The 24,784-nt window shown below is 38.1% G+C and overlaps 1 protein-coding gene across 2 annotated transcripts in view; it reads right to left on the minus strand.

Moving 5' to 3' along the window:
• Positions 1 to 24,784, minus strand: part of Pla2g4a (phospholipase A2 group IVA) — a 141,026-nt gene that overhangs the window by 35,873 nt on the left and 80,369 nt on the right. For both annotated transcript variants that reach the window (XM_032915481.1, XM_032915482.1), the window contains 5 exons: positions 15,920 to 16,056; positions 8,623 to 8,845; positions 7,100 to 7,214; positions 983 to 1,120; positions 799 to 891 (listed from right to left, as the gene is read on the minus strand). In XM_032915481.1, the coding sequence (XP_032771372.1) occupies positions 799 to 891; positions 983 to 1,120; positions 7,100 to 7,214; positions 8,623 to 8,845; positions 15,920 to 16,056 (706 nt within the window). The remainder of the gene's footprint in view (positions 1 to 798; positions 892 to 982; positions 1,121 to 7,099; positions 7,215 to 8,622; positions 8,846 to 15,919; positions 16,057 to 24,784) is intronic.

The raw sequence follows: 24,784 nt of genomic DNA on the forward strand, positions 1-24,784 counted from the left end.
CATGAGTCCTGAGGAATTCTCTGACTCTGGGTAGCCAAGGATGACCTTGAATCTCTCATCTTCCCATCACTGTCTTTACAGTCTTGTGCTCCATGCCTAGTTTATGTTCCTGGGGACCGAAGGCAGGATTTTGCAGGCTATCAAGTGCTCTATCAATTGAACCACATCCTTGTCCCAAAAACTTTAACTCAGCTTTCAATGACTTCTTCCCCAAGTCCATCAAAACACAGTGCTTACTGGATATAGATCACAAGCCTCTGGGCAAGTCATTAATGTATACTCTACTTTTCTTTGTAAGGCAAATTTATTCACCCAGGAAAACATATTCCTAGAGTACTATTTTAATAATGAATATAAACCACTAGTTCACCTAGAGGTTGTCTACTTTTTAAAATTTACAACACTCATTTTTCAATTATCATAGGATGCTTGATTTAAAGAAAACCATTCATTTTAGCTTACAAGACATGACTTCATTTGTCTGCTTTTTCCTTTTGCTGTTGTAGTATGAATTAGTATCATAAAATAGGCTAGAGAAGAATAGTGTTGCCCTGGTACAAGCTATTCTTAGGAACAAGGAGTGCTTTTTGTAAACTTCCCAACTGCAATGCCATAACAGTACTTAAATAATTTGGACATGAGTTTTAGGAAATGCTTAAATTATTTCAATAAAGTTACTGATACATTTAGAATTAAAATCCTTATAAGATTTAATGGTCTCCACATACATGTGTGTGATTTATCAGTATAGTTAATTATCAGTGTAGCTTTTCATCAGCCCAGGCCTTTTTACAGTACCTAATTCCTCCTCCATTGTAGAACCTTTATTCTGTGAGCCAGAAACTCCCAAAACTCTGTTGAACAGTATAGAAAAGGCACTGCCCCAGACACCTAAAATAAAGGAGAAACACAAACTTAAAATGCTTCCAGATTTAAAACAGTTGAGAAAGAGGGAGGGAAGGAGAGGGTGTTGATCACTTACCCATTAAGAAATGCAAGGGGTTTTCTTCATATTTTTTTACAACTGTTCCCATAAAAAATTTGCTTCCAAACAGGTCAGGAGTCATAAAGGTACCATATTTTGCCATGCCAATTTCGTATGGACTAAATTCTACCCAATCTAAAAGCATTTTAGAAACAAGACACTTCATTAATAAAAAAGTGACATAGTTAATAATGGCTTTAACAGCACCATGATTAATTGATTAATTTTACTTATTTAAGCTATTTTTAAAAATTAACCAATCCCTACTATGGAAATGACACTGTGTAGTGATAGAGGAAGAAAAACAGATGAAAAAGACAATATAAAAAGTTCCCCTCTAATTGGCACACAACGAATACCTTTTTTCTATAAAAACTCAGACTTCTTTTCAGTCTTAAATTTAAGACTGTAAAAACTTAAGTCTAACTCAGACATAAAATCCACTAAGGAGACTAAAGAAATCAAACTCTTTATAGTGAATCAAACCTGTAATAAAATGGGGTCCAATGTCCGGTACCTTTATTCAACTTTTTTTCTGCTAATCATTTGTTCTAAAGACCCAACCATAATGCCAAAACATGATTCTGATTTCTTAGCAAAGACATCAAGACCGGCACAGTTAGGCACACTGCACGACAGCAGCACTGGAGGCGGACAGTCTGGCAGCCATCCCTAAGTTGAGGCTCACTAACTGTGCTCATAACCTCAATAAATCGCCTATCTCCTCCGGTTCTAATTCCCTAATCTTAACATGAATAAAATCAGTTGATGATTTGTAAGATTGAAGTCCCAGTGAATTAAGAAATGTAGGAAGCATAGGGGAAACCATGGCATACACTTAATAGCAGCCACTGTAATATCTGTGGTCTGCCCATAGCATCCTCGTGTCTAATTGTGATCTACATTTTAGTGAATCCAAAAAGAATGTTTGGGATCTGACTCTTGCTTTCCATACTTACTGCTCCTTTTGGCTTCCTTTCTTAGCACCACTGTGCACAGCATCAGTCTTACTTTAACATCTTTTATTACTTGACATGATAGCTCACGCCTGAAAAGCCAAGTGCTGTATGGTCTATCATGAGACATGTTTAGAAATAACATCATCACCATCACCGTACTACACAGAATGCTGTTCCCTCTCCCCGGATCTCCATGGTGACTTCCTAAAATGTCCCAACCCTCTCCTTTCCCTCAGTGTTCCCCATCCTGATTCCCGCCTAAGTAGGATCAAAATAAACATAGGGAAACAGAAATCACAGTACACCAAGGCCAACTGAGGGCCTTCTAAGGCTGCCTCCTTATGCTCTGAATTGAAAGACAGCCTACTCTCCATCTGCCCAGTTTGACCAGTCTCCCATCAACTTTTCTATCACACACCCTGACTATGAAAGCTCTCTTGCTATTCCTCAGAAATCAAGGCCATTTTCACAGGGTCCTCTCCGTGTTCTTCCCTTCTGCAATTATCTTGCTTCTTTCTATCTGGAGCTGGAGGTCATTATTAGGAATTCTCTATAAAACCCCAACATCACTTAGCCCCATCTCAACTCCTAATCTTACCCCACCTCTGTTTTGCTCAGTTTATCTTTGTGAGATGATATTGTCTCCAATATATTATTCAATAACCAAAGCGCAAACGATCACAACAGTCACAAGCTCTTTTGTGGTAACACTTGATCTGAACTCACTTTGGGGAAACGGCATTCTTCCTGTATTAGCTATCCCAGTCAAATGGTGACCCCTCCTATTTGACAAATGCCAGGCTGTTTGATTAGGAGACTCCATGGGGATAGTGAACCATATCAACTATGAGCACAGCTTTAACTTTCACGCATTTGAACCTCCAAGAAGAATGTTGTCGTTTAAGAAAACAATCCTACTTCGCCTACTGTTTACTCAAGGGAAAACGCTAGCATCTTTCAAAAAGGAAGTTGTAAAATCATAGTTGTGATGAGATAGCATGGTTCATTCAAGTCGAAGCTGAATGGCGCCTCTACACACACTCCAAATGACAGAGGCCTGTTTTAGACTGAGGAATGTGGCATTGGTGAGACCGGATTAGCAGTGAGGCAGAGGGTACCTGGCAAACTCCGATGTCAGTGTTTCAATTTCTAATACTGTCTTGGGACCGCATGTGAATTTCCTCTTTCCTTTAACTTTGATTGATCCCTCCTTAATTGCTTTATGTGCTTATACATCGTGGTGATAGACATCTTGAAAAGCTCAGATCTCCCCTCCAACCCTTGCTGAAGGCTTCCTCTTGTTATTCAGCCCCAGTTCTCCAGCTGCTGACTCATACAGTTCAATTTCAGCCTTGCTCCCCCACCCCGTACCCCCATCTGCTCACTCCCACTTCCTGCTCAGGACTACACTCAGATGCTCTATCATCACCTCCCACTGGCCTTGTCTGAAAAAATTACCTTCCCTCCTCTCCTACTTATTTGGTAAACTACATTATCACAGCCCAGACAACTGCGCTATTGATTGACCGACTCCCTGATTGCTAAAAACTTTGACTCCGTGAAAGCTGTCCTCATAATGGACTGCCTTGAACATCTTCCTACTTGTTTCTTTCTTGAAAAGTGTCTCCCCGGCCTCAAGATCTCATCCCAGTGATTCAATTTGAATTTGAAAATAAGAAGCATCGCTTCTTCTACTGTCTTTCCCTTCCAGTTACCAAAGAGGCTTTGAAAAATTATTTTAAAGATTTATTCTTTTGTGTATGACTGTTCTGTGTACATGTATGTATGTGTAGTACATGTATGCCTGCTAGAAAAAGCTCCAGAAAAAGTTTTAGGCTCCTCTGAAACTGGAAGTGAGGATGATTGTTAGTCACTGTGTAGATACTGGAACCTAACCCAGGTCTTTTCCAAGAAAATCAAGTGTTTTTAATTGTTGAGCCATCTCTCTAGGCCCTCAAAAAAAATAAAAAAAATAAAAAGATAGCAAGAAAAGCTTTTCAAAAACACTAGCCTGCTAATTTAATTGCCCATCCCCAAAACAACAATTTCCCATTATCATAAAGTTAAGTAAAGACAGCTGGAGAGCAAATGGTTCCTAACTCAGCACTAAAGCGTTTCTCATAGAGATTTAGTCTCCACCAAGGTGTGCTTAAGTCCTAGGCTCCAGAATGGGGAGCTCAAGAGTTTTAGTGACTCCCTAGAATACACCTTTTTTTTCTAAATATTTCTATATGGTTCCTATTCAAAGATGACTTTTGCCTCTAGTCTAACTTGAATCCTATTTCAATCATAGTATAGTATTTAGTATAGTATTTTTATGATTATACTAAAGATATGCAATGTTATCTTATGTTATATCTATACACTCCAACAATTATATTTTAGATGTACGTTGTTCATCTGTCCAGGTCTTAGTTTTGAGCCCTCAATGAGATTATACTTTTGGAAGAAAGACAATGGATTTGAGAACTATGGTTTTGATCCTAAAAGTTAGCATAAGACAGGGCATGGTGGTATATCTCTGTAATTCCCACAACTTGGAAATTTAAGGCAGGTAACATGAGATGCACAGCAAGACCTTGTCTCAAAATTGATTAATTCATCGTGATATCTAGTCTGTAGCCATAAGTAATACTCAGCACATGTAATTTATTCACCCTTGGGAAAGTCTTAAATGTAGTTTTAAATCTTAGAAATGGAACACAGTGGAGGAGTCAGACAACTTAATGGTTTAAACACTAATATTCATTTGTTGAAAACCTTCCAAAGGAAAAATCATCTAAAGATATTCCAAGAAGGAAGAAAAACATTCTCTGGTATTTGTGAAGCAGTTTTTGATAAACTTCTCTGCTGGTTGGGTTCGTCAGCATTCTAGAAAATAATTCACTAGTTATTTCAGCCTTTCTGTTCCGTATGAAAAAGCATTTTTAAATAAAAAACATAAGACATGTTTTTGCTCTTCTTTCTTTCTTTGCTAATTACTTGAGTCAAGCTACTTGAAAAGTCACGATATGCAACTTAGAACATCTTATCTAAGCACAAGATTCCCATAGCTAATGGAAGACACAACTTGACCCTCCTTATCACAGAGGCTTAGCAATGAAGGTTAATGGCATATAGCATCTCAGAGCGTCATATCTAGATCAGACTCATCCAGACTGAAGATAAAAGGAAGCTGTGCCATTAGCCTCCACATAATTATGTATTCTTATTGTAGTTAATTTTTTTCCTTGCCAACAACTCTCAACTAAAATCTCAGAGAAAACAGTTGACCCTGTGAAAAAGGCCATTCTATTATTGTAAGAACAATCATAGATATGTATTTCCCTAACTGTCAGTTTTATGCAAAACCAGGAGTTGTCATTATAACTTCTTCCACATGGTAAAGGTAATGACTAATAATGTTTAAAACAGTGAGGGAAATAAGCATGAGAGAGATTAAATGACCTGCCAGACAGATTTCAGCATAGAAGCCAAGACTGACGAATTAGACTCTCATGCTCTTCTGGTCTTACCTCAATGCCTATGGGGTAATGATTTCTCCAGCTGCCCCAAGCTCTCACTAGAATGTGAATGCTAAAGTATCAGCCTGTCCCCAAAATTCCAAGTCTCCTCCAAAAAAGTAGCTGTAGGGGGGCTGTATATCATCATAGCACTTAATTCCTTCATATAATAAAGCCTCATCCCTGATGAACTACATCCTGGTCAAAGCTGTGGTTCTTAGTGCTGCTGGGTATAAATGCTTACTCCGAATAGATGCCTACATCCCATCATGGACAGCCCAGGAACTAAATTCACCTTTATATACAAAGTGCTATTTGCCTTCAAGATCTCGAAGACTAAGTTTTTTATCCAACTTTTAGAGAACACTCAAATTTGTTAAAATGTGCCAGAGATTTCATTAGGGTTTGCCACTGATTGAAGTATTTCCTATATTTTATCACAGGCATTTGTCAAAACATTGTGAAACGATGAAGGAAGGAATGTAGGCGACAAGACGCTGATGGCAGTATACCCAAAGATAAGTGTGGTCCTTTGCCATCTCTTTGATGCTTACTGTAAATTTCCCAAAGAAATGACAAGCTCTTCTAGACAAGAACAATGTGCTTGGGAGAGGGGTGACCCTGAAAGCCTGTCAAATCTGCCTCCCAACTAGGTCAGTAAACAGACAATATGAGGTTATTAAAAGAACAAAGGCTTTACAAAATCAGCTCTCAGTTCTGCTGTGCACTGGGCTCATGGTGATTATACAAATCACACAGTGTTCCTACGGTTTTACTTGCTTTCCTGTGAAGCCAAGTTAAAAAATGCTTACCTCCCTAGGATCCACTAAACGTGAATTAAAACCATAAGTGTAAATAGTTCTTTCTGGAAGCCACAAGCACAATAAACATTTTGATTCACATCGTTAATAAATTCTTATACACTAGTGAACAAATCACCTTTTTTAATAATAAACTATTAAATATTCTTGAATGAGAGGATTTAGCCAAGAAAAAAAAAGGAGAGACATAAATTACAAAAGAATTAATGGACTTATATGTGCTAATCTGTAGTTGTTTTTTAAAAGGAGAAAGATGTGAAAGAAGTTACTGAGTGATGTGTCCCTACATCCAGTCTGTGACATCCCTGCACTGTCCATGAAGCAGCTGGGTCTCTGAGTCCCCAGAGACACGATGGACTTTCACAGCACCCAAGAACTGAAGCTATACATGACAGGAGTAGAACCGTATTCCTTAGAGGCGAGGCATTTTGCTTTTTAGTCCCAAGAACTGACACTATACAAGACATGAGTAGAACTGTATTCCTTAGAGGTGAGGCATTTTGCTTTTCAGTCAGAAAAACCTGGTTTAAGAACACCAGGCACCGTATTATCTGCAGACATCAGAAAGGGGATCATTCAGTAACTGACTTCTTGAAGCACTACCTTCCAGTTCTCTCACTTAAAAGAAGGGACATCAGATAGAGTTTGGCGGGATACTACTTTTGAACCAGAAAAATCACTTAACTTAATATAGTTTTTTATATTTACAAACAGTCCCGGGTTACAGAAAATGTATTATGATTAGCAACTGAAATTGATTACGGCTTTGTCTGTAAATAAAAATCACTAGAAATCTCCATTTCGAGGGATGTTGTGATAACTGGAACATACCGGCAAACATCAGCTCTGACACGTCCGGTTTGACATGGAGACAGGTGAAGAGAGGCAGAGGACACCGGGCGGCGCTGACCTTTTCCTTCAAGCTACTCAAGGTCGTACTCATTCTCTGTCCACACACGCACACAAAAAGAATAAGGTGGCTTTAAATACATAGACATGGACACAGATAAAAGCTATTTGAAATAATACGTCTAACCAAATCGCTTGCGTTTTTGTAATGAAACGAAGTCCTATTATTTCTGGCAATCTGTGGTCTCGATTAGACAACAGAAAGAAAGCTCCCTGGAAATAGATGTCTGTATTCTAAAACAATTGAATCTCTGGGGACTGTGTCAACATTTGAAGTGGGGGAAGATTTGGCAGCTATAGTTCTGGGAACTAACTCTCTCAGCTGGTGTCCCTGGCACAGGTTGTCCCATCTCTCCTGCTTTATCTTCAGATGAAATGTCACCCTCTGGTGACACATCAAGTACATTTGTTTCCTATGATCCATTTCCTTATTTGACTCTTACTAGGCAAAGAGTATTTTTTCTACCACTTCTATTATTTTAAAATATGAATATAAAAAGTAAAATATGCATATGTATATTATCTGTGTGTGAATATATGCATGTGAGTGTAGGTGTTCATGAAGGCCAGAGGTATTGGCTCCTTCTAAAGCTGGAGTTACAGACAGTTGTGAGCTGCCAGACATAGGTGCTGACTACTGAACTCACATCCCCCTCGAAAGCAATGCATAGTCTTACCATCTCACCTAAATATTACTTTTTTTATTGGATATATTTCTTTATTTATATTTCAAATTTTATTCCTTTTCCTAGTTTCCTGTCCATAAGTCCCCTAACCCATCTCCCTCCCCCATAAGGGTGTTACCCCCACTCACCCTCCCTTACTGCCCTCCCGCCCCGACATTCCCCTGCACTGGGGGTCCAACCTTGGCAGGACCAAGGGCTTCCCCTTCCACTGGTGTCCCAACAAAGCTATTCTCTGCTACATGCAGTTGGAGCCCTGGGTCAGTCCATGTACAGTCTTTGGGTAGTGGTTTAGTTCCTGGAAGCTCTGGTTGGTTGGCATTGTTGTTCTTATGGGGTTGCAAACCCCTTCAGCTCTTTCAGTCCTTCCTCTAATTCCCCCAAATGGGGTCCTGTTCTCAGTTCAGTGGTTGGCTGCTAGCATTGACCTGGGTAGTTGACATGCTCTGGTTGTGTCTCAATTTTATTCAATGTCCTACCGCTCCAGGGGGGAATGGCTGTGCAATTTGACTTTTCCAAAGGACAATATAAAAGTTCTTCCCCCATGTCAAACTGAAAATAGTTTAAGTTAGTTGATGATGGGCAATGGTTTGCAGTGAAGAACTGTAACACCCGGCAGAGAGGACATGTTTAGCACATACACTACTGAAGAAATAAGTTGAGCAAAGTAGATTGTACAAAAATCTACTTTGGTGCCAGACATCACACTTAATATACATCGCCTACTACAGTTAAAGGGATTATCACTTGATGACAACTTACATTTTGAATTAGTGTTTCTCCTATTAACATTCCAAAGATGTCAGTAAAGGTGACAGGTTGGCCAGAACTTTTCTTCTTCCATAAAGACTCAACATATCTTTTAACTTTCTGTGGCGTAAGAAGTAAGAGAGGGTTGTGGCTAACATTTTTCATTAGCTCTTCATTAATCTCCTCAGGACCTTTCTCTGGAAAATCAGGGTGGGAGTACAAGGTTGACATGTACCTGTAAAGAAAGCAAAGCCTCATTGGTAGAAATAATGGGCATTCCTTAGAAGGCCTACAAAGAAATCAAGCATTCTTCACCACAAGATAAAGAATAGTAGATAGACTTGACTAAATCCTCCATCTGGTTGAAAGTAGCAATTATCTAAGAACCAAAGATGTAATTGTGATTGACCTGCTCTGTGAGGGAAGCAATTTAAGGGGGAAATGAATTTGGAAGCGCAATAGAGACACTTCTTAGTTGTCAGAAAAGGACAGCCAGACCTACTGCCCACAGGTCTGCCAAGAATGATTGTCCTTATCATACTTACTGGACATGGATGACAACACTTTTGACTCATGTGTAAACTGACCTTTCTGGGTGGAAGGGCAGTCAGGAACTGGATAATCTCACTGTCCGTGAGGATGATCTACATGGAGAAACTGCTGTCTGCTACTATGGATGCTTGGTACTTGTCACGAATGTTTTTCTTTCTTTCTCCACTCTTTCCTTCATTTCCTTTCTCTCTTTTTAAAATTGTGCACTGGCCAACTATTTAAAATTCAAATTCTACATGGAGCACAGGTTTGAATTTTAAATAGTAGAAGAGTATGAAGAGTAGAATTCTGAGGAGTATGAACCTGAGTCGAACAGCCTGAAGGAGAATAAGACCTCCCTACCAGATGGCGCCTGTTGGCCACCAGATGTTTGGCCACTTCAAGTGATACCAAAAATTCACCATAAGCCTTTGATTTATTAACCAGATAAGGATCGTTCTGTTACTAGCCTCTCTGCTGCTATTCAAAATGTCTAGTACTGTAGACATCAAACGGACAGATTCTCTGTCTCCATTAATAAATTCTGGGAAAATAAAGGTTTATTATTACAATTTTCAGTCTCAGTGGATAATCTGACATACACAGACAAAATAAAGTACAGTGTAAGACACTCTGCCATTCCACCCAAACAAATCCATAAAATAGTACAGATTTTCATTTCTATGTGTACCACCATGGCTTATCTTCTCTTTAGAAAGGAAAGCCTAACTCCTACTGAGACTCTGTTTAGGCACTATTTGGGATAAATACTCCTAGTTCACCCTTAAAGAGTCACATGGCTTGCAAATATTCTGTCTTAAAAATAAAGAAAGAAGTAATCTGTCAGTAAGATGTTCACATAATCAATTAATAAAAGAGAAGTAGAATTTAAAACATATCCAATCTTCTGGTAAGCTTTATTATTTTTTTCATTGATTGGTTACTGTTTGTTTTATTTTTTAGGGTCTCTTTCTTATGTAGCTCTAGCTGTCTTAAAACTTACAAGGAAGACTAGACTGGCCTCAAACTCACCCCCGCCTCTGTTTCCTAAATGCTAGGATTAAAGGCACTCATCCCCATGGCTGGTTTGTTAGGTTTGTTGAGACATGGTCTAACTAGATAGCCTAGACCAGCCTTGAATTTCTAAAGCTACTCCCAATGCCTCCAAAGTGTAGGCTTTAGATTATAATGAATTTACAAGATCTTGGTCTTTACTGAACAAAATCATTCTCACTAAATAGTCAATTAGAATGTCCTTTTGAAAGCAGAGTTTCTTATAAACAAGCTGAAATATAATAGATTGGAAAATAAATCAATGAATAAAGAATGAAAGATCATAGACAAAAAAGGATGCCCAACAACAAAAAAAGAAAAACCACTGAACTATTTTGATCATATGAACTAAATTTATAACTCCCCCAACACCTGGTACAGAAACGTCATCAAAAACTTACCCTGAACTCTGGTTAGTACAATCATCAAACAACTATAAAAGTACAACATAGAGCACTTAAAGATACAGTCTCCATGCACTTAGGTAATTATCCAAAAGTCTACATCATGATTCACACACATTAATGAGAACCCAAATTTCTGACCCTGTTAAGCTTTAATAAACACACATGTAGCTATAGTGGTTTATATTTGAGGACATCACAATATTTGAAAATAAATCACCCTTTTGAGACTGTAACATGCTCAACTCTGAAAATATTCAGAACATAGCTCACTCTTTATGAAAGTTTTAAAAAGAAATTCTTTGTTTTACTACCAAGAATAGTTGTGTATTTAGCTCAATGGTAGAACAATTGGCTAGCCTGTATGAGACTCAGTTAAATTCCCAACACCAAAACAAAACAAAGAAAAAATCAACACACATTACTAAGAATAACTGTACTTCCCCAAAGGTGCCTGTAACTTATTAAAATTTGTATTATTTACCTTCACACAGACTGCTTGGTTTTGAAGTCAGGGAAGCTCTGCTCTAAAGTGTCACATGCCCACAAAGGTTACTATTATAGAACCCATTTTCTTACTTCAAACCACATTTCTCTTTCTTTCATCCCTATATTTAATGTACCCAATTTAGTCTGTTTCATGACATAGAACATTAAGTCTGTCCCTGAATGAGACGGGGTAAATGTGAGTAAGGCCAGCAAAGCTTCTCATCGGGAATCAGTTGAGTCACAGAATGATTTAAAAAAAAAAGAAAAAAGTGAAAAGAGTTTGATGTGGTTCTTCTGTCACTGGAAATTGTCATTCCTTACTGTACACTGACAGATATAATTACCCAAATTCTATGTACATTGCAGTACAACTTCTTCATCTATATTTAGCAAATTGCGAATGAATCAATACGAAGTATTCTTCCCAAAGGCTTGCCTCAAGCAACAGCTCCCTCCTCCCTTGTATTTCCCTCAACATTAATCTATCCCTCCTGAAAGTTAAGAAAAGTCTTTCCTCAGTGGCTAGTTGATTAAAATCTCCAATTTTCCATGTCATTGTATTCCTTTGCAAGGGAATGCAAAGCATACATTGTACCATGATGTGAGTCCAATGTTCTCTTGATTCCATAGAGAAGGGTTACCTTCTTCCTCTACCACTATCTTCCAGAAGACAAAGTAGAGTCATTTGATTTCATTCTATCTCTACTTTCCATTTTTCTCAGGAAGAAATTTGCTTGGAAATTTAAGCTTCAGTTTAAAAACCAAAACACAAAAACCTTGAGTAGTTTATTGGCTCCAAGCTAATGGTCTGTGTTGTTCAGCCCTATGAATGCATTCTTTAGAATTCATCAGAGTGAGTTACAATCCATTCCATGATATCATTGTCTACTTGGATTTGAATTTGGGCTTTAGTGGTAGCTAAAAATAGAGGAATAGGCAACTAGTTTTTCTGTGTATCTCTTTAAGATTAAATGCCTTTCTTTGTCTCCTTGAACTGAGTCAGAACTAAATATATCTAGTTTTTACATATGAAGTTCACATATGTCACTGTAAGTCACTCTAACTTATGATTCTACAGTTAAGCTTTAACTTTGATCCCAATCATACCAATCAAGTTTCTAAAGAGTGTCTTTGGCAAAACATGTATAAATCAATAAATAAAATGCTTACCTTTATTCATGTAAAAATCTGTATTTACTTACAATTTGCAACATATTTATACAAGATACCTTACTATTTCTATAAAAATTCATTTATGTGTAAATTTTTCAATGCTATACCATTCCAGAGGGAAAAGCTCAATGTAGTCCCTATCTTCAAATACTATAGGCCACAGTGCACATTTCAAAGCATTAAGTCCTTGGATCTGCTGAATTAGAATCCTTGGATGCGTACATATAGACTTCCTATATCAAAAATGTGCCAAAGGAATTCTCTTTCTCAACCAAGATTTTGTATTACTTGAGAAGACTCTCCATGTTGTTCTAGGAATCCTCCATGCTAGTGGACAGTTTTTATTCTCAAATTTTATGCTAGCTAATTTAATTGATAGGACACTATTATTATTTCCTATAGACACAGAAACACTTTGATTTCTCTTTAGACAGTAATCCCGTACAAACATGGTAATTAAGATTATATAGCCTCATGCAGTGCTACAAGGCAACAGCTTTTCTGTGGGAGAGAGCTTTGTTAAAAGCCTAGGCAAGAGAACACAGAATTAGCATCATGACTCTCCGTGCTTATTCATGCCAAGTCTCCCAAGTTTATATTTAATGAGTCATAGGAATCATCCAAAAATAATTTCAGAAATAATTATGTAAAGGTAGCTACAGTTATAAGAGAACCTTTGTCTAACCTGAAAGTGAATTTTGTGACCACAGAAAACTCTCTGGGAGGTCCAGGGCTACTCTACATATATCTGTAGTATTTCATTTCTGCCAAATTATGGTCATGTCTCCATAGAATATAAACCATTACAGAACAATGAAGTATGATTTGTTTTTCCAGGTCTTTCTGAATTCTCCCTTTTATTTTCCTACCTATCTTACTCAAAGAAGAATCATTAACAGGAATTACTCGCCACCCTTTTTGTATCCCAGGAAATGCTTTGTCTTCATAGTTCACATCTCCCTGTGTGTGTTTTCTACCTTGCAATGTGTCCCTCTCTAAATCTTTTCTGTTCATGATCTATGACCTTTCTCTTTCCTGTCTTTCAACTACCTCTCTGTACTGTTCTCTACACCTCAGATATCTACCTCAATATCCAAGTCTCTTAAATTTGCAAAAACAAAAGAAGGAAGCCCTGCGGTCTCCTCAAACAACGACCGTCCTTTCTTTTTCTCCTTTCTGACCCAGTTTTTTCAAGCATTCACATGGCTACATTTGAACTTCTGCTTTGTTTCATGTAACTTCATGACTAAAACAATATCCATTAACTGAATCTAGTGTTTCCCAGTTAAAACCACAAACATTTTCCAAACTCAGGCTAGCTTGTTTCTCAGAGCTCTTCCCATCCCTGTGCTCTGGGACTCATCTTTCCCTTCAGTCTCTTCTCTCAGGCTTTCTTGATATTTCTATTAGTTTTCTTTGTCTGTCACATTTTACTGTTCTCAAGATTCTACAAATTAAAGTATTCGTTACATTGGCACAAGTAGTCAAGTAGTAGAGGTTTGTGGAATTGGTGAAGCTTGTTGTGCACATATAATATAGCAAAACAGAGGTCATAGAAGAGGCCTAGTATCAAGGAGAAATCCATGTAAATAAATAATGGAGACAGAAGAGAGAGCAATCAGAGGGGATGACGTGGAACTTAAAAGGACAGTATATCTGACACCATAGCCCTTCCTTCCTAAATCCATGAAAGAAATAAAGGAAAATGTATACAATATGCACACATGGAATAGCCTATGCATGAACATGTATTACAAAGATTTAAAGACCAAAAGTCACTCACAAAAATGGAATAAAGACGGTAAAGTTAATATTCAAATGAAAAGGGGTAGAACCGACATCATGTCTGTATGAAAGTGTAGAAATTTAAAACTCTCTTATACTTCACATGACATGTTATCATGTTCCTGATACTATCATGTAAGAAGAGATTGCCCAAAACAATGGTAAAGGAAATGACTACAAGTCTAACCCATGTCACAAGGACATGATTCTACCCCAAGTCAGTGCTCATGGCCTAGACATCACTTATTGGGTTCTTTTAAGAAAATAGACTTCTCATAGTAGTCAGTAAAGGGCACCAAGGACCTCATAAATATTGAGTGAAGAAAACCATGCAGAGGCAAATGAAAAAATTATTAAGTAAGAGATTGAACAAAAGGGGCCAAATGTTTACACCACATTACTCATTGAACAGGCAGGTGCGTGCTCTTTCCTTCAAGGGAAAGAATAATGACAGGCTACACCCTTCCGTCAGAAGACATAAATCATGTTGAGGGTACAATGAAGGTGGCAAATGTAGCCCTGGGTTATTGGTTATTTAATCACAGAATCTGGTTTGAAAGATTTAGGGAAAAAATTCAAGAACTCTAGAGTCTCCCCATAGGCAACTCTGTATAATATGTAAGAAGTAGCTGGTTGACTCCTCAATTGCTTAGAGCATGGCACTAACATCATATCATATGTACAACACTCTAAGAGAGGATTATAATTTAGTACCAAAAATTAGAAGATGGACCTTAAAGCTGGTCCATAAAGAGATGAAAAAAATCGCTTGGCCTGTGACTCCATTTTTCTTTAGCCAAAAATTTAAATAATAGGATGAAATGATACAAATACTTTAAAAATGCTAAACATAAAAACTACAATTGTATGACATATAAATTTTGCCATGGCTAAACAATTAAATTGCCCTTCTAGGCCAGAGATAGATACATTGTAATAAGGTGATACATTTTATTACAATTGATTTGAGATTTCTGAAGGAGACCATCTATTTGATTTTCTTTTTTAGGGAATTGGGTTTTCTTGGGAGAGGGTGATGAGATGCGAGTTGAGACAGGCTTTCTTTGTGTAGCTTCTGCTGTCCTGAGAAGTCATTCTGTAGACTGAGCTAGGCTCAAACTCAAAAGATTCACCTGCCTCTGCTTTCTAAGCTCTTGGATTAAAGGTGTATGATACTACAAGATCACCTGTCTGTTTGAGTCTTCAGTGTGAATATGTATTGGGCACACCAAAAGCTATATAGTGTTTCTCTGAAAATGTTATATAAGTATTATTCACAAAATGCTAATTCTGAAGGACATAAATGTTAACCACACGAGTGTCAGAGCTATCCACCTAGTTCAGGGAGTTTAAATAGAATTAAAGAACTAGTTTGATATTTAGATAAGAACCAGTAGAGGCCTACTCTATCTGTGTGCCCAGGGCCATTTCCATCTTCTGTAGTCTATAGCATTTTGCATTTTTTTTCTATTTGCCCTAAAGAGGAAGATGAATACCTAGTGAATCATGTAGACTTAGACATGTTTCTGGAGGACTCCAGATCAGCAAATTATAGGCAGATTAAATTAATTATGGGTGGAGTATGCTATTCCACTACTGTCATATTAATCTAAAATTATCCTCAACTAGGCTATCCTTTTAATTTTATGCCCTACCTACAATGTTAGTCAAAACTGACTTTAAAGAGTAAGCCAATAGTCAACGTCTTAAATAAATATAAACGTTTATTATAAGACATTCTTAAACTGACTGTAGCATCACGCTGAAACGCTTTAGTAATATGAAGCCTCGATTTTTTAAATCTCCCTTTCCTAATGTTTGAGTTAGATCCTTTAGAAAAATAAAATTCAAATTCATCAAGAATGCATACTAACCACGTGGAGCCGGACAGACCAGCAACGTAGGTCGCACAATCCAAAATCCCTGATTCATAGAGCGCCTTCATCACACCGGAGAATCCCACCATGGCCCGGAAACCCCCACCGGAACCCAAAATGGCCACCACAGGCACCTACAACGAAACAACGCAGAAATTGGCCAAACAGCAGAGACAATAGATGAATTTTTTTCAGTTTCAACTTTAAGGTTGAGCATGTTCCACTTTAACATAAAGAAACATATATTACTCATGCATCGGCAGTATTGGATTTTCTTTTGTACGTTTATTCATCTTATTTTGTAAATTTAACTTTTTGCAAGAAGTAGTTCATGGCATAGGTTTCCAGCTGGGCCAGTCATTGGCTGGCCCCAGATCCGGAGCAAGGGCTGTATCTGACTTCATTGCTTGCCTTCTTCTAACTGTGCTGCCTCCTCTAGCCCCAGTAGAAGAAAATTCACCTAGCCTTACTGCAACTTGATATGCCAAGGCTGGTTGATACTTATGGGAGGACTCACCTCTTCTGGGAAAAAGAGGAGGAGGGAGAACCAGAGAGAGGGAGGGACTGGGGAGAGAGAAGGAGGGAAGCTTAGGTCAGGATGTAAAGTAAATAAGGAACTTAATTTTTTTAAAAAGAGAACAGAATCCAAAAAGGTGTTTCATCTTAAAAATCAAGAATCATAGCCAACTGGAAAACAATATTATTTTAATAGTAATTATAATAAGACCGATAGCCAAGTTCTGTGCTTGTTCAGCCTGCTGTAGTCTGTAGCTTGATTTCCTTGCTTTCAGGCCATTGATTCATTTGGTCTCTCAAACATAGCATAAAGGTTTAAAAAGAATAGTGTTACTTGTCAGTCTCTCAGCTGGTAACCTACAGTTGAGCAAGCAGCTAGCTTTCAAAGGATGTTTATAGAGAGAATCTTTAACACCATGTAACAGATCTGGTGCTAGCAATGAGTTAGGCATGTGGTGAGAAGCCATTTATTGTTTCCACTTTAAAGGGGTGAAGTGCCCACAGTACAGGCTCCAGAGCAGCCAAGACTCATGCTAAGGTACGACTAATGCCAAAAGTCATGCTCCTTCTCTTTGGCATTGTTATAAAAAAGGATGGTGTTTATAGAAAGAAATCCCCGATGCATAGGCAAACTGTATTTCATACTCATGTATACCATCAAATTGTATCAGCATAATTTTGTTGAGTTCTAGAACCTATGCTAAGTAAGGCTGCTCAGTTCACCTTTCCAGACTCCCCCAAAAGGGAGTCTTCCCTGTTACAATCTCTTGTATCTAATTGACACATAAAGAATAAATTTGGTTGCTAAAATAGTCTTCTAAACTGTCATTTCTAAAATAGCATCCAGAGAAGTAATTTGTGCATCTGGTAGTCCTGGTTGCTATTTGAAGAAAATCAGATAAGAAATGTTAACTTTTAGGTTATATTTGGACATAACATCAATATTTGTGTATAAATGTGTCCAAAAATATTTCACATACTTTCTGGTATGATCACAGGAAATAAACTTGCCTTTACCAAAAGACCCGTAATTTGATTTAATCTCTCTTGATGTATGGGTTTGCAAATACTATTAATTTTCTTCCTTAGAGAAGAAAGCTATGAAGTGCTTAAGGGCTTTGACATTTCCATAGACTCTAAGAACTAACCGTCACAAAAGACATTTTTCCATGGCCTTGTGTCAGAGCTCACTAAGGAAACAGAACCAATACAATGTGTGTCTATAGAAAAAAAAATCATTATAATAAAGCAGTTCATACAATTGTAGAGAACAGAAAGTATAAATCAGTAGTATGGATCACCAAGGTCCAAGCCCAGAAAAGCTGATGGGACAGTGCAAAAGAAGTACCGTTCCAGTCCCTTCTGACTAGGCAACCTGTATTGTTTTGTTTTATTCTGTCCTTCTTAGATGAGGGCCATCCACTGACAGAGTACTCTGTTGCTAAGGTAAGCAACAAGATTTGAAACAAATCTATACCTGCCCCGAAAGCCACCACAACATTTCTCATACATGCGGTTATTTCTGTATCCTCAATTCTCAAGGGTCTTCAGGCCCCTCACAACGTTTGACCCTGTTGACTACAGTGTGTCCTTGGATATCTTCTTCTCAGGACCACTTTCCAGCTCTTATTGCATTCCAAGGTCATTCAAGCCCTGTTAATACCTTCGATAAGGAGCACTTAGTTTAATGCTTTAGTTCTAGAACATATACCAAGCAAGCTTTCACCTGCTCAGATCACCTTTCCAGACTCAACAAAGGACATCCTACACGGTCTGCCCTGTGACAATACCTAAGAATTAATAGAGTGAGGATCAATAGTGCAAAGTGTCACTTGAAAATAAAGAGGAAATGAGAGAGAGAGAGAGAGAGAGAGGAGAGAGAGAGAGAGAGAGAGAGAGAGAGAGAGAGAGAATGTTCTAGATGAAACATACAAACAGGATAGCATACATCCTAACAGATCTGAGTTTTCATCTGATTAATTTTAATCACACAAAGTAATCTGAAAATTTTCATCTGATCAAAATCAGTTTTAAAATAATGGACTCTGAACAATCCTAATAGAGCAAGCACGCCTCAACAAAATTCTTGGATGTCTTACTCATAGATATTCGTCTGAGCCCCTCACCAGGGGAACACTTACTCAAATTAGAGACATTGTTCCAATAGCAAGCTTGCTTACCAGTTTAAGTTTGACAGCAACAATAATGCTGTAGTGAAATAGTATGTTATGGTTTAAAGAATTTACTTCAAGTGGATACATAGGGTATGCAAAATAGCAGCTGATTTCAAAGGGTACCAAAATGAGAAAGTCCAAATCCATCCAATCAGAACATGAAGAGACCTGTTTCCGAAAGATTTCTAACTCAAATGATCAAAAACAACAACAGTAGTAGTAGTAGTAGTAGTAGTAGTAGTAGTAGTAGTAGTAGTAGTAGTAGTAGTTTTTCTTGTTCTTGTTGTTGTAGTTGTTGTTGCTGATGATGATGTTTTAAAGTTGAGTATTTAGGAGCACAGATTCATAGACTATATGAAATCTTTAACTCTTTGACTAGCTCACTCTCCAGGCAGGAGACTGAAGATGTTATGTTGAACAATTATTGTCACAAGGTGCTATGCCATCAACAACTCCCAGCAGTGTTTCTGATCAACCATTTTATTGCATAACTACTGTGTGCTCTGCACATTTTACTAGATACATCCTAGCCATTGAGTCCATTTCCTTGATTCTATGAGAGATAGCATCTCCATTTTATGGCCGAAGCACACGTGACACAGTGTGTGCTGAAGTTCACTCAAGATAGAAACTCCTAAGATCCTGCACTGAACACTGTCTCCTGTTGAAAAGAAAAAAACAGGATGGGACATCCCTGACTTTGAGGTTTACTTAAGACAGTTCTTGGGGGGAAACGACCTACTTTTCCATACCTAGAAGGCACCTATGTAGTACGTGAAGATCTTTATAGAGAGCAGGAGAATGAGGGACTAAAAGACACAAAGATTAACATGATAATAGAGAAATCTTGCTTTATGGAATGGACACTACTGGTCACGTAGTCTGTGGTGTGGATTATGTCTAAGCTGATTATTTCTGACAAGAGGGAAAGGGATAGACAAACGCTAAACCAGAATTCTAGAAACCATCTTCAAATACATGAAATTCAAGTTTTGAGTACTATTTATAAGAAAAGGAATTATCTCACTAGACATCCATCTACTGTAGACAAACAAACAAAATAAAAACCCATAGTACACTGCTACATTTACAAATATGAAGCCAAATTTGGTTTTTCTGGGAAGGTTTAATATGTTTTTTCCCATTAGGAAATGCTGGATCAGGGGTAACAGTAACAACTATTATTTTGAAACCCCAAGAATAAATGACCACTGGACATTCATATTAATATGGCCCACAGATGTGTCCACTCTAAGAATCTAATCCTCTCATCTAAACCCTCATCTCGTCCTTACCATCCAGATATTGGTGCCCCTCTGTTTTGAAAGCCTGATATTCCTTTCTGTCCCCTCTTCCTCCCTTTCTTCTATTCTACCTCTCCAAAATGCAATGCTACCAACTCCTGCCTAATTGTGTTCCTCAATTTACATAAAATATTTACTGATTTATGCTATTTACTGAGTTATGCTAAGTTATGCTAAGTACTGGAAACACACAGGTGGACATCACAGACAGTGCATGGCCTTCATGAAACTTATGTTCTAATGGAGAAAGCAGACATCAAATGAATATTTGTATAAGTACTTCTATGATAGATAAAGGGAAAAATGTACCTTTAAGTGCAAAAGAAGGGTTTAGCATAATCAAATTCATTTTTTTTTTAAAGATCACTGAATTCTGAGTAGACAGAAAATGAGGAGGAGGAGATAAGAAGAATAGTGATGGTGTTTTCAGGTTTAGGAACTCAAAGTTGGAGATACTGAGAGGCTCGTTGGTGATGAAATCAAAGAAGAGATCAAGGAGGTTGGACAAGAAAACCAAAGACTCATGATGAAGTAGATATTGCAGAGTGTAGGAGCAGTGTTTTAAATGCCAGGAGGACATCAGCGGCTGTGTGATTGGGAAAAGCAGAGTAAGACACTGTGAGCTTCTGGTGGGAACGGATACAATAGAACGGTGAAGGCAGATGCCCGAAGCAGGAAAAGGTGCAAAGTGGGCTGTGAGGAGCGTGCATATAGTTTTGTATGACATATCCATACTCAAGTGGAAGGGGACAACATATATGGGGAGGGGCCTGGAAAGGGCTGCCTAATTAACATATCCTGCTTCCTAAGAAAGGCTTGTGAACTGATGTGGGTTTGCATTTGAAAGAAAAGGAAATTCCCTCATTAAAGTGGGAGAGAAACTTGGAAGGAAAGGCACAGGTGGTGGGTGTCAATCCTAAGGCCAAAAATCACAAGAGAAAGATTCATGGAACTCTTAGCTCTCAACTTTTACTTGCCTTTGATTAGGAGCCAAGTTTCTAGCGGTCAATTGAGTAAGGAGAGAGTGGAAGGAAAAGATAAAACTGTTGTAAATAACTGAACAGCGGCTAGACTGGGAGCCTGGGATTATTGGTGAGGGACTGAGGTGACCATGAGTGTAGTGAACCTTCTTTACATTCCAGCACACTCCGTCCACGTGACCTGGGCGGTATTCTCCCACCTTCCCACCCACTTCACATCCCCCCACATCTCTTCACCTAACACATCATTAATTTCATTTGTTTAAAGATCTGTCAAACAAGGCTTTAAAGTCACCAAGTAAGGAACCTACCCTTGCCGCCCACGTCTCCAGGAGCTAGCACTGTTGCCTCAATCAGTGATATATGACAGGAACCAAAACAACTTGATATGATTTCTAGGTTCCAATGGTTTAACAGTACCAAAGACAGAAACAAAAAGCAGTTGAAGAGCTGCTGGTGAAAGGCTCGTTCCCTACATTATAAGCCAATGGAGACACCAAAACAAAATGAGGAAGATGCTAAGAAGGCAGTATCACCAAATACTAGAACATGTCACAAATTCCTCAGGAGATCTGCCAGGCCGGCAAAGAAGATGCACAATCAAAGAGAATACATTCTCCGCATTTTTAAAAAATAGAAATTTAAATGGAAGCTTCACTTCTCCCCTTCGCTTCATTTACCTCTGGTAGAAATCCCTAAGTGGCACTACTATATCTACTGTTAGGTTAGGTCCACCTAAATCCAAGCCATTCCAACATCAGCAACTGCCTTCCCGCCTCATAGCTCCCTGAAAGTATGGCCAGAAACATGCCATCTCATGGCATGGGGGTGTTCATCCTGTGCCCTTACTCAGTTATTAATACTCATTTATATTGAAATTCTGGTATGTGTGTGTGTGAGTGTGAAAGTACATGTTTATGAATTATAAAATATTAAATAATATCATAAATTATAATATTATATAATGAATAAAATTATGTTCATTTAAAATATTCAGTTAATAGAAAAAGCTAGTGGAAATAAACCAAGAATTTCTGATCTATCACTAACAAGATATTTAATCATTGCAGCAATTTGTCTTTATAGATAAATTACTTCACTGATAAAGATAGAATGGTGAGGAATAAAGAGACACAGAGTATATTAAGTAGGCAATGAGGATGATAGATAGATAGATAGATAGATAGATAGATAGATAGATAGATAGATGGATGGATGGATGGATGGATGATAGATGGATGGATGGATGGATGGGTGGATGGATAGATAGATAGAGAGAGAGAGACAGACAGACAGACAGACAGGCAGGCAAGTGGATGGTAAATGACCCTAAAAAGATTACATAATATATTACTGAGTATTCACTCTAATTTAAGCAAAACAGTTAAAATATTATACTGTTTATAACTGTTCTCAATTCTTCTATTCTGAACTCTTAATAAGTAGAACTCATTTTTGACTACTTTGTTAGCTCTTTGCTCTGAAACATAAGCCAATTTTAATCTCTTCAGTTTATATGCAACTCAATTCAGCTAAAGAATGTTGGAAAGCTAGTTAAGAAAACTTTATTTTTCTATTATCTCTTGGGAATGTTTTTCTGAAAGGATTATTATTTATATGTCTCATTTAAAAAGACAAGCAAAAACAAACAAACAAAAAAAAACCTCTATTGGGGTCTACTGGAGAGTCAACTCATCAGTTAAAAGCACTTGGCTGCTCCTCCATAGGACCTGGTTTCAATTCCCAGAATGCACATGGCAGCACACATCTCTCTGTAACTCAAGTCCCAGGGGATCTGAAGCTCTCTTCTTATCTCCATGAGAGCTACATGCAGGCAGTGTGCAGACACACTTGCGGTCAAGACACTCAAGCAAAACACATAAATAAAAATAAAGAGGAAAATGTTTAATCTTGCATTAGAAAATACAAATTGTGTCATATCCATACAGTGGGGGTTGCTCGATTCTATAAAGGAAAGGAGCTACTAAACCATGAGAAGATGTGGAACAAGCTGGAATTCACATTATTGTATAAAATAATCCAGTCAGAAAAGACTTCCTATGTCAGAGGTTATGTGAGAGGAAGAACTATGTAGGTAGAAGACAGTGGGTAACCATTCAAGACAACAAAACTATCTCCCCTGAGTCTGTAGACATGGGTCATTACACACTTGTCAAAACCCATAAAATATACATTAATTACAAACACTTATGGAAACTGTGGACTTTGAACAATTCTGCATCAGCTGCAGGTTTGTCGATGCTAACAAGTCTACCATTCTGATGTTGAAGATAAACAAATCAAGAATGTGATAATAAATTTTGCGTTAACTGCACTGGGTCAAGGGATATCCAGACAGCAGGCTAATAAAATTTCTTTACTCGTGTAATGGGGTGGTTTCCAAAATGTCTAGTGTTAAAATCAGTGGACTATATGAAGAATACCTTCTGTCCTCTTTGTGAACAGGGATGGCTTAATATGATTCCATCTCTTCTTGCCCTTGGCTACCTATCCTGATGAGTTCAACAGCCTTGGGTCTCTGAGGCATGAAATCGACAGCATCATCCCACTACCCGAGCCATCCCAACTCTTATGCCAACAGCCTTTAACTCATGGTTAGAGCATACATTCTTGGGATTCAGATTAAATTGTATCCCTGTATTCCCTGGGTTTCCACCTTGCAGATAGCATATCCCAGGACTTCATAGCATCCATAATATGTATGAACCAAATTACATAAACACACACACACACACACACACACAAACACACACACACACTCCTTTGGTTCTGTTTCTTTAGAGAACTCTAAGACTGGATGATTATACACATGTGTGAATGGAACATTAGGGGAATTTTCTGTATTTTCTGCTCAGCTTTTCTCTGGAACTACCACTTGTGAAAATCAAATTAGAAACTGAAGGTAAGCATGTAGAAGAATGCAGATCGATCCATTCTTATCACCCTGTACAAAGCTTAAGTCCAAGTGGATCAAGGACCTCCACATCAAACCAGATAAACGTAAACCAATAGAAGAAAAAGTGGGGAAGCATTTTGAACACATGGGCACTGGAGAAAATTTCCTGAGCAAAACACCAATGGCTTATGCTATAAGATCAAGAATCGACAAATGGGCTCTCATAAAATTGCAAAGCTTCTGTAAGGCAAAGGACACTGTTGTTAGGACAAAACAGCAACCAACAGACTGGGAAAGATCTTTACCAATCCTACATCTGATAGAGGGCTTATATCCAAACTATACAAAGAACTCAAGAAGTTAGACTGCAGGGAGACAAATAACCCTATTAAAAATGGGGTTCAGAGGTAAACAAAGAATTCACAGCTGAGGAGTGCCGAATGGCTGAGAAACACCTAAAGAAATGTTCAACATCTTTAGTCATAAGGGAAATGCAAATCAAAACAACCCTGAGATTTCACCTCACACCAGTGAGAATGGCTAAGATCAAAAACTCAGGTGACAGCAGATGCTGGCGAGGATGGGGAGAAAGAGGAATACTCCTCCATTGTTGGTGGGATTGCAGACTGGTACAACCATTCTGGAAATCAGTCTGGAGGTTCCTCAGAAAATTGCACATTGAACTGCCTGAGGATCCAGCTATACCTCTCTTGAGTATACACCCAAAAGATGCCCCAACATACAACAAAGACACATGCTCCACTATGTTCATAGCAGCCTTATTTATAATAGCCAGAAGCTGGAAAGAACCCAGATGCCCTTCAACAGAGGAATGGATACAGAAAATGTGGTACATCTACACAATGCAATACTACTCATCCACTCTCATGGAAGCAAGGAAAGGGGAGGGAATGTGGGGTTTGTGGAGGGGAAACTGGGAAGGGGGATAGCATTTGAAATGTAAATAAATA

Source organism: Rattus rattus, chromosome 10 (assembly GCF_011064425.1).
Source record: "Rattus rattus isolate New Zealand chromosome 10, Rrattus_CSIRO_v1, whole genome shotgun sequence".
Lineage (NCBI taxonomy): Eukaryota > Metazoa > Chordata > Mammalia > Rodentia > Muridae > Rattus > Rattus rattus.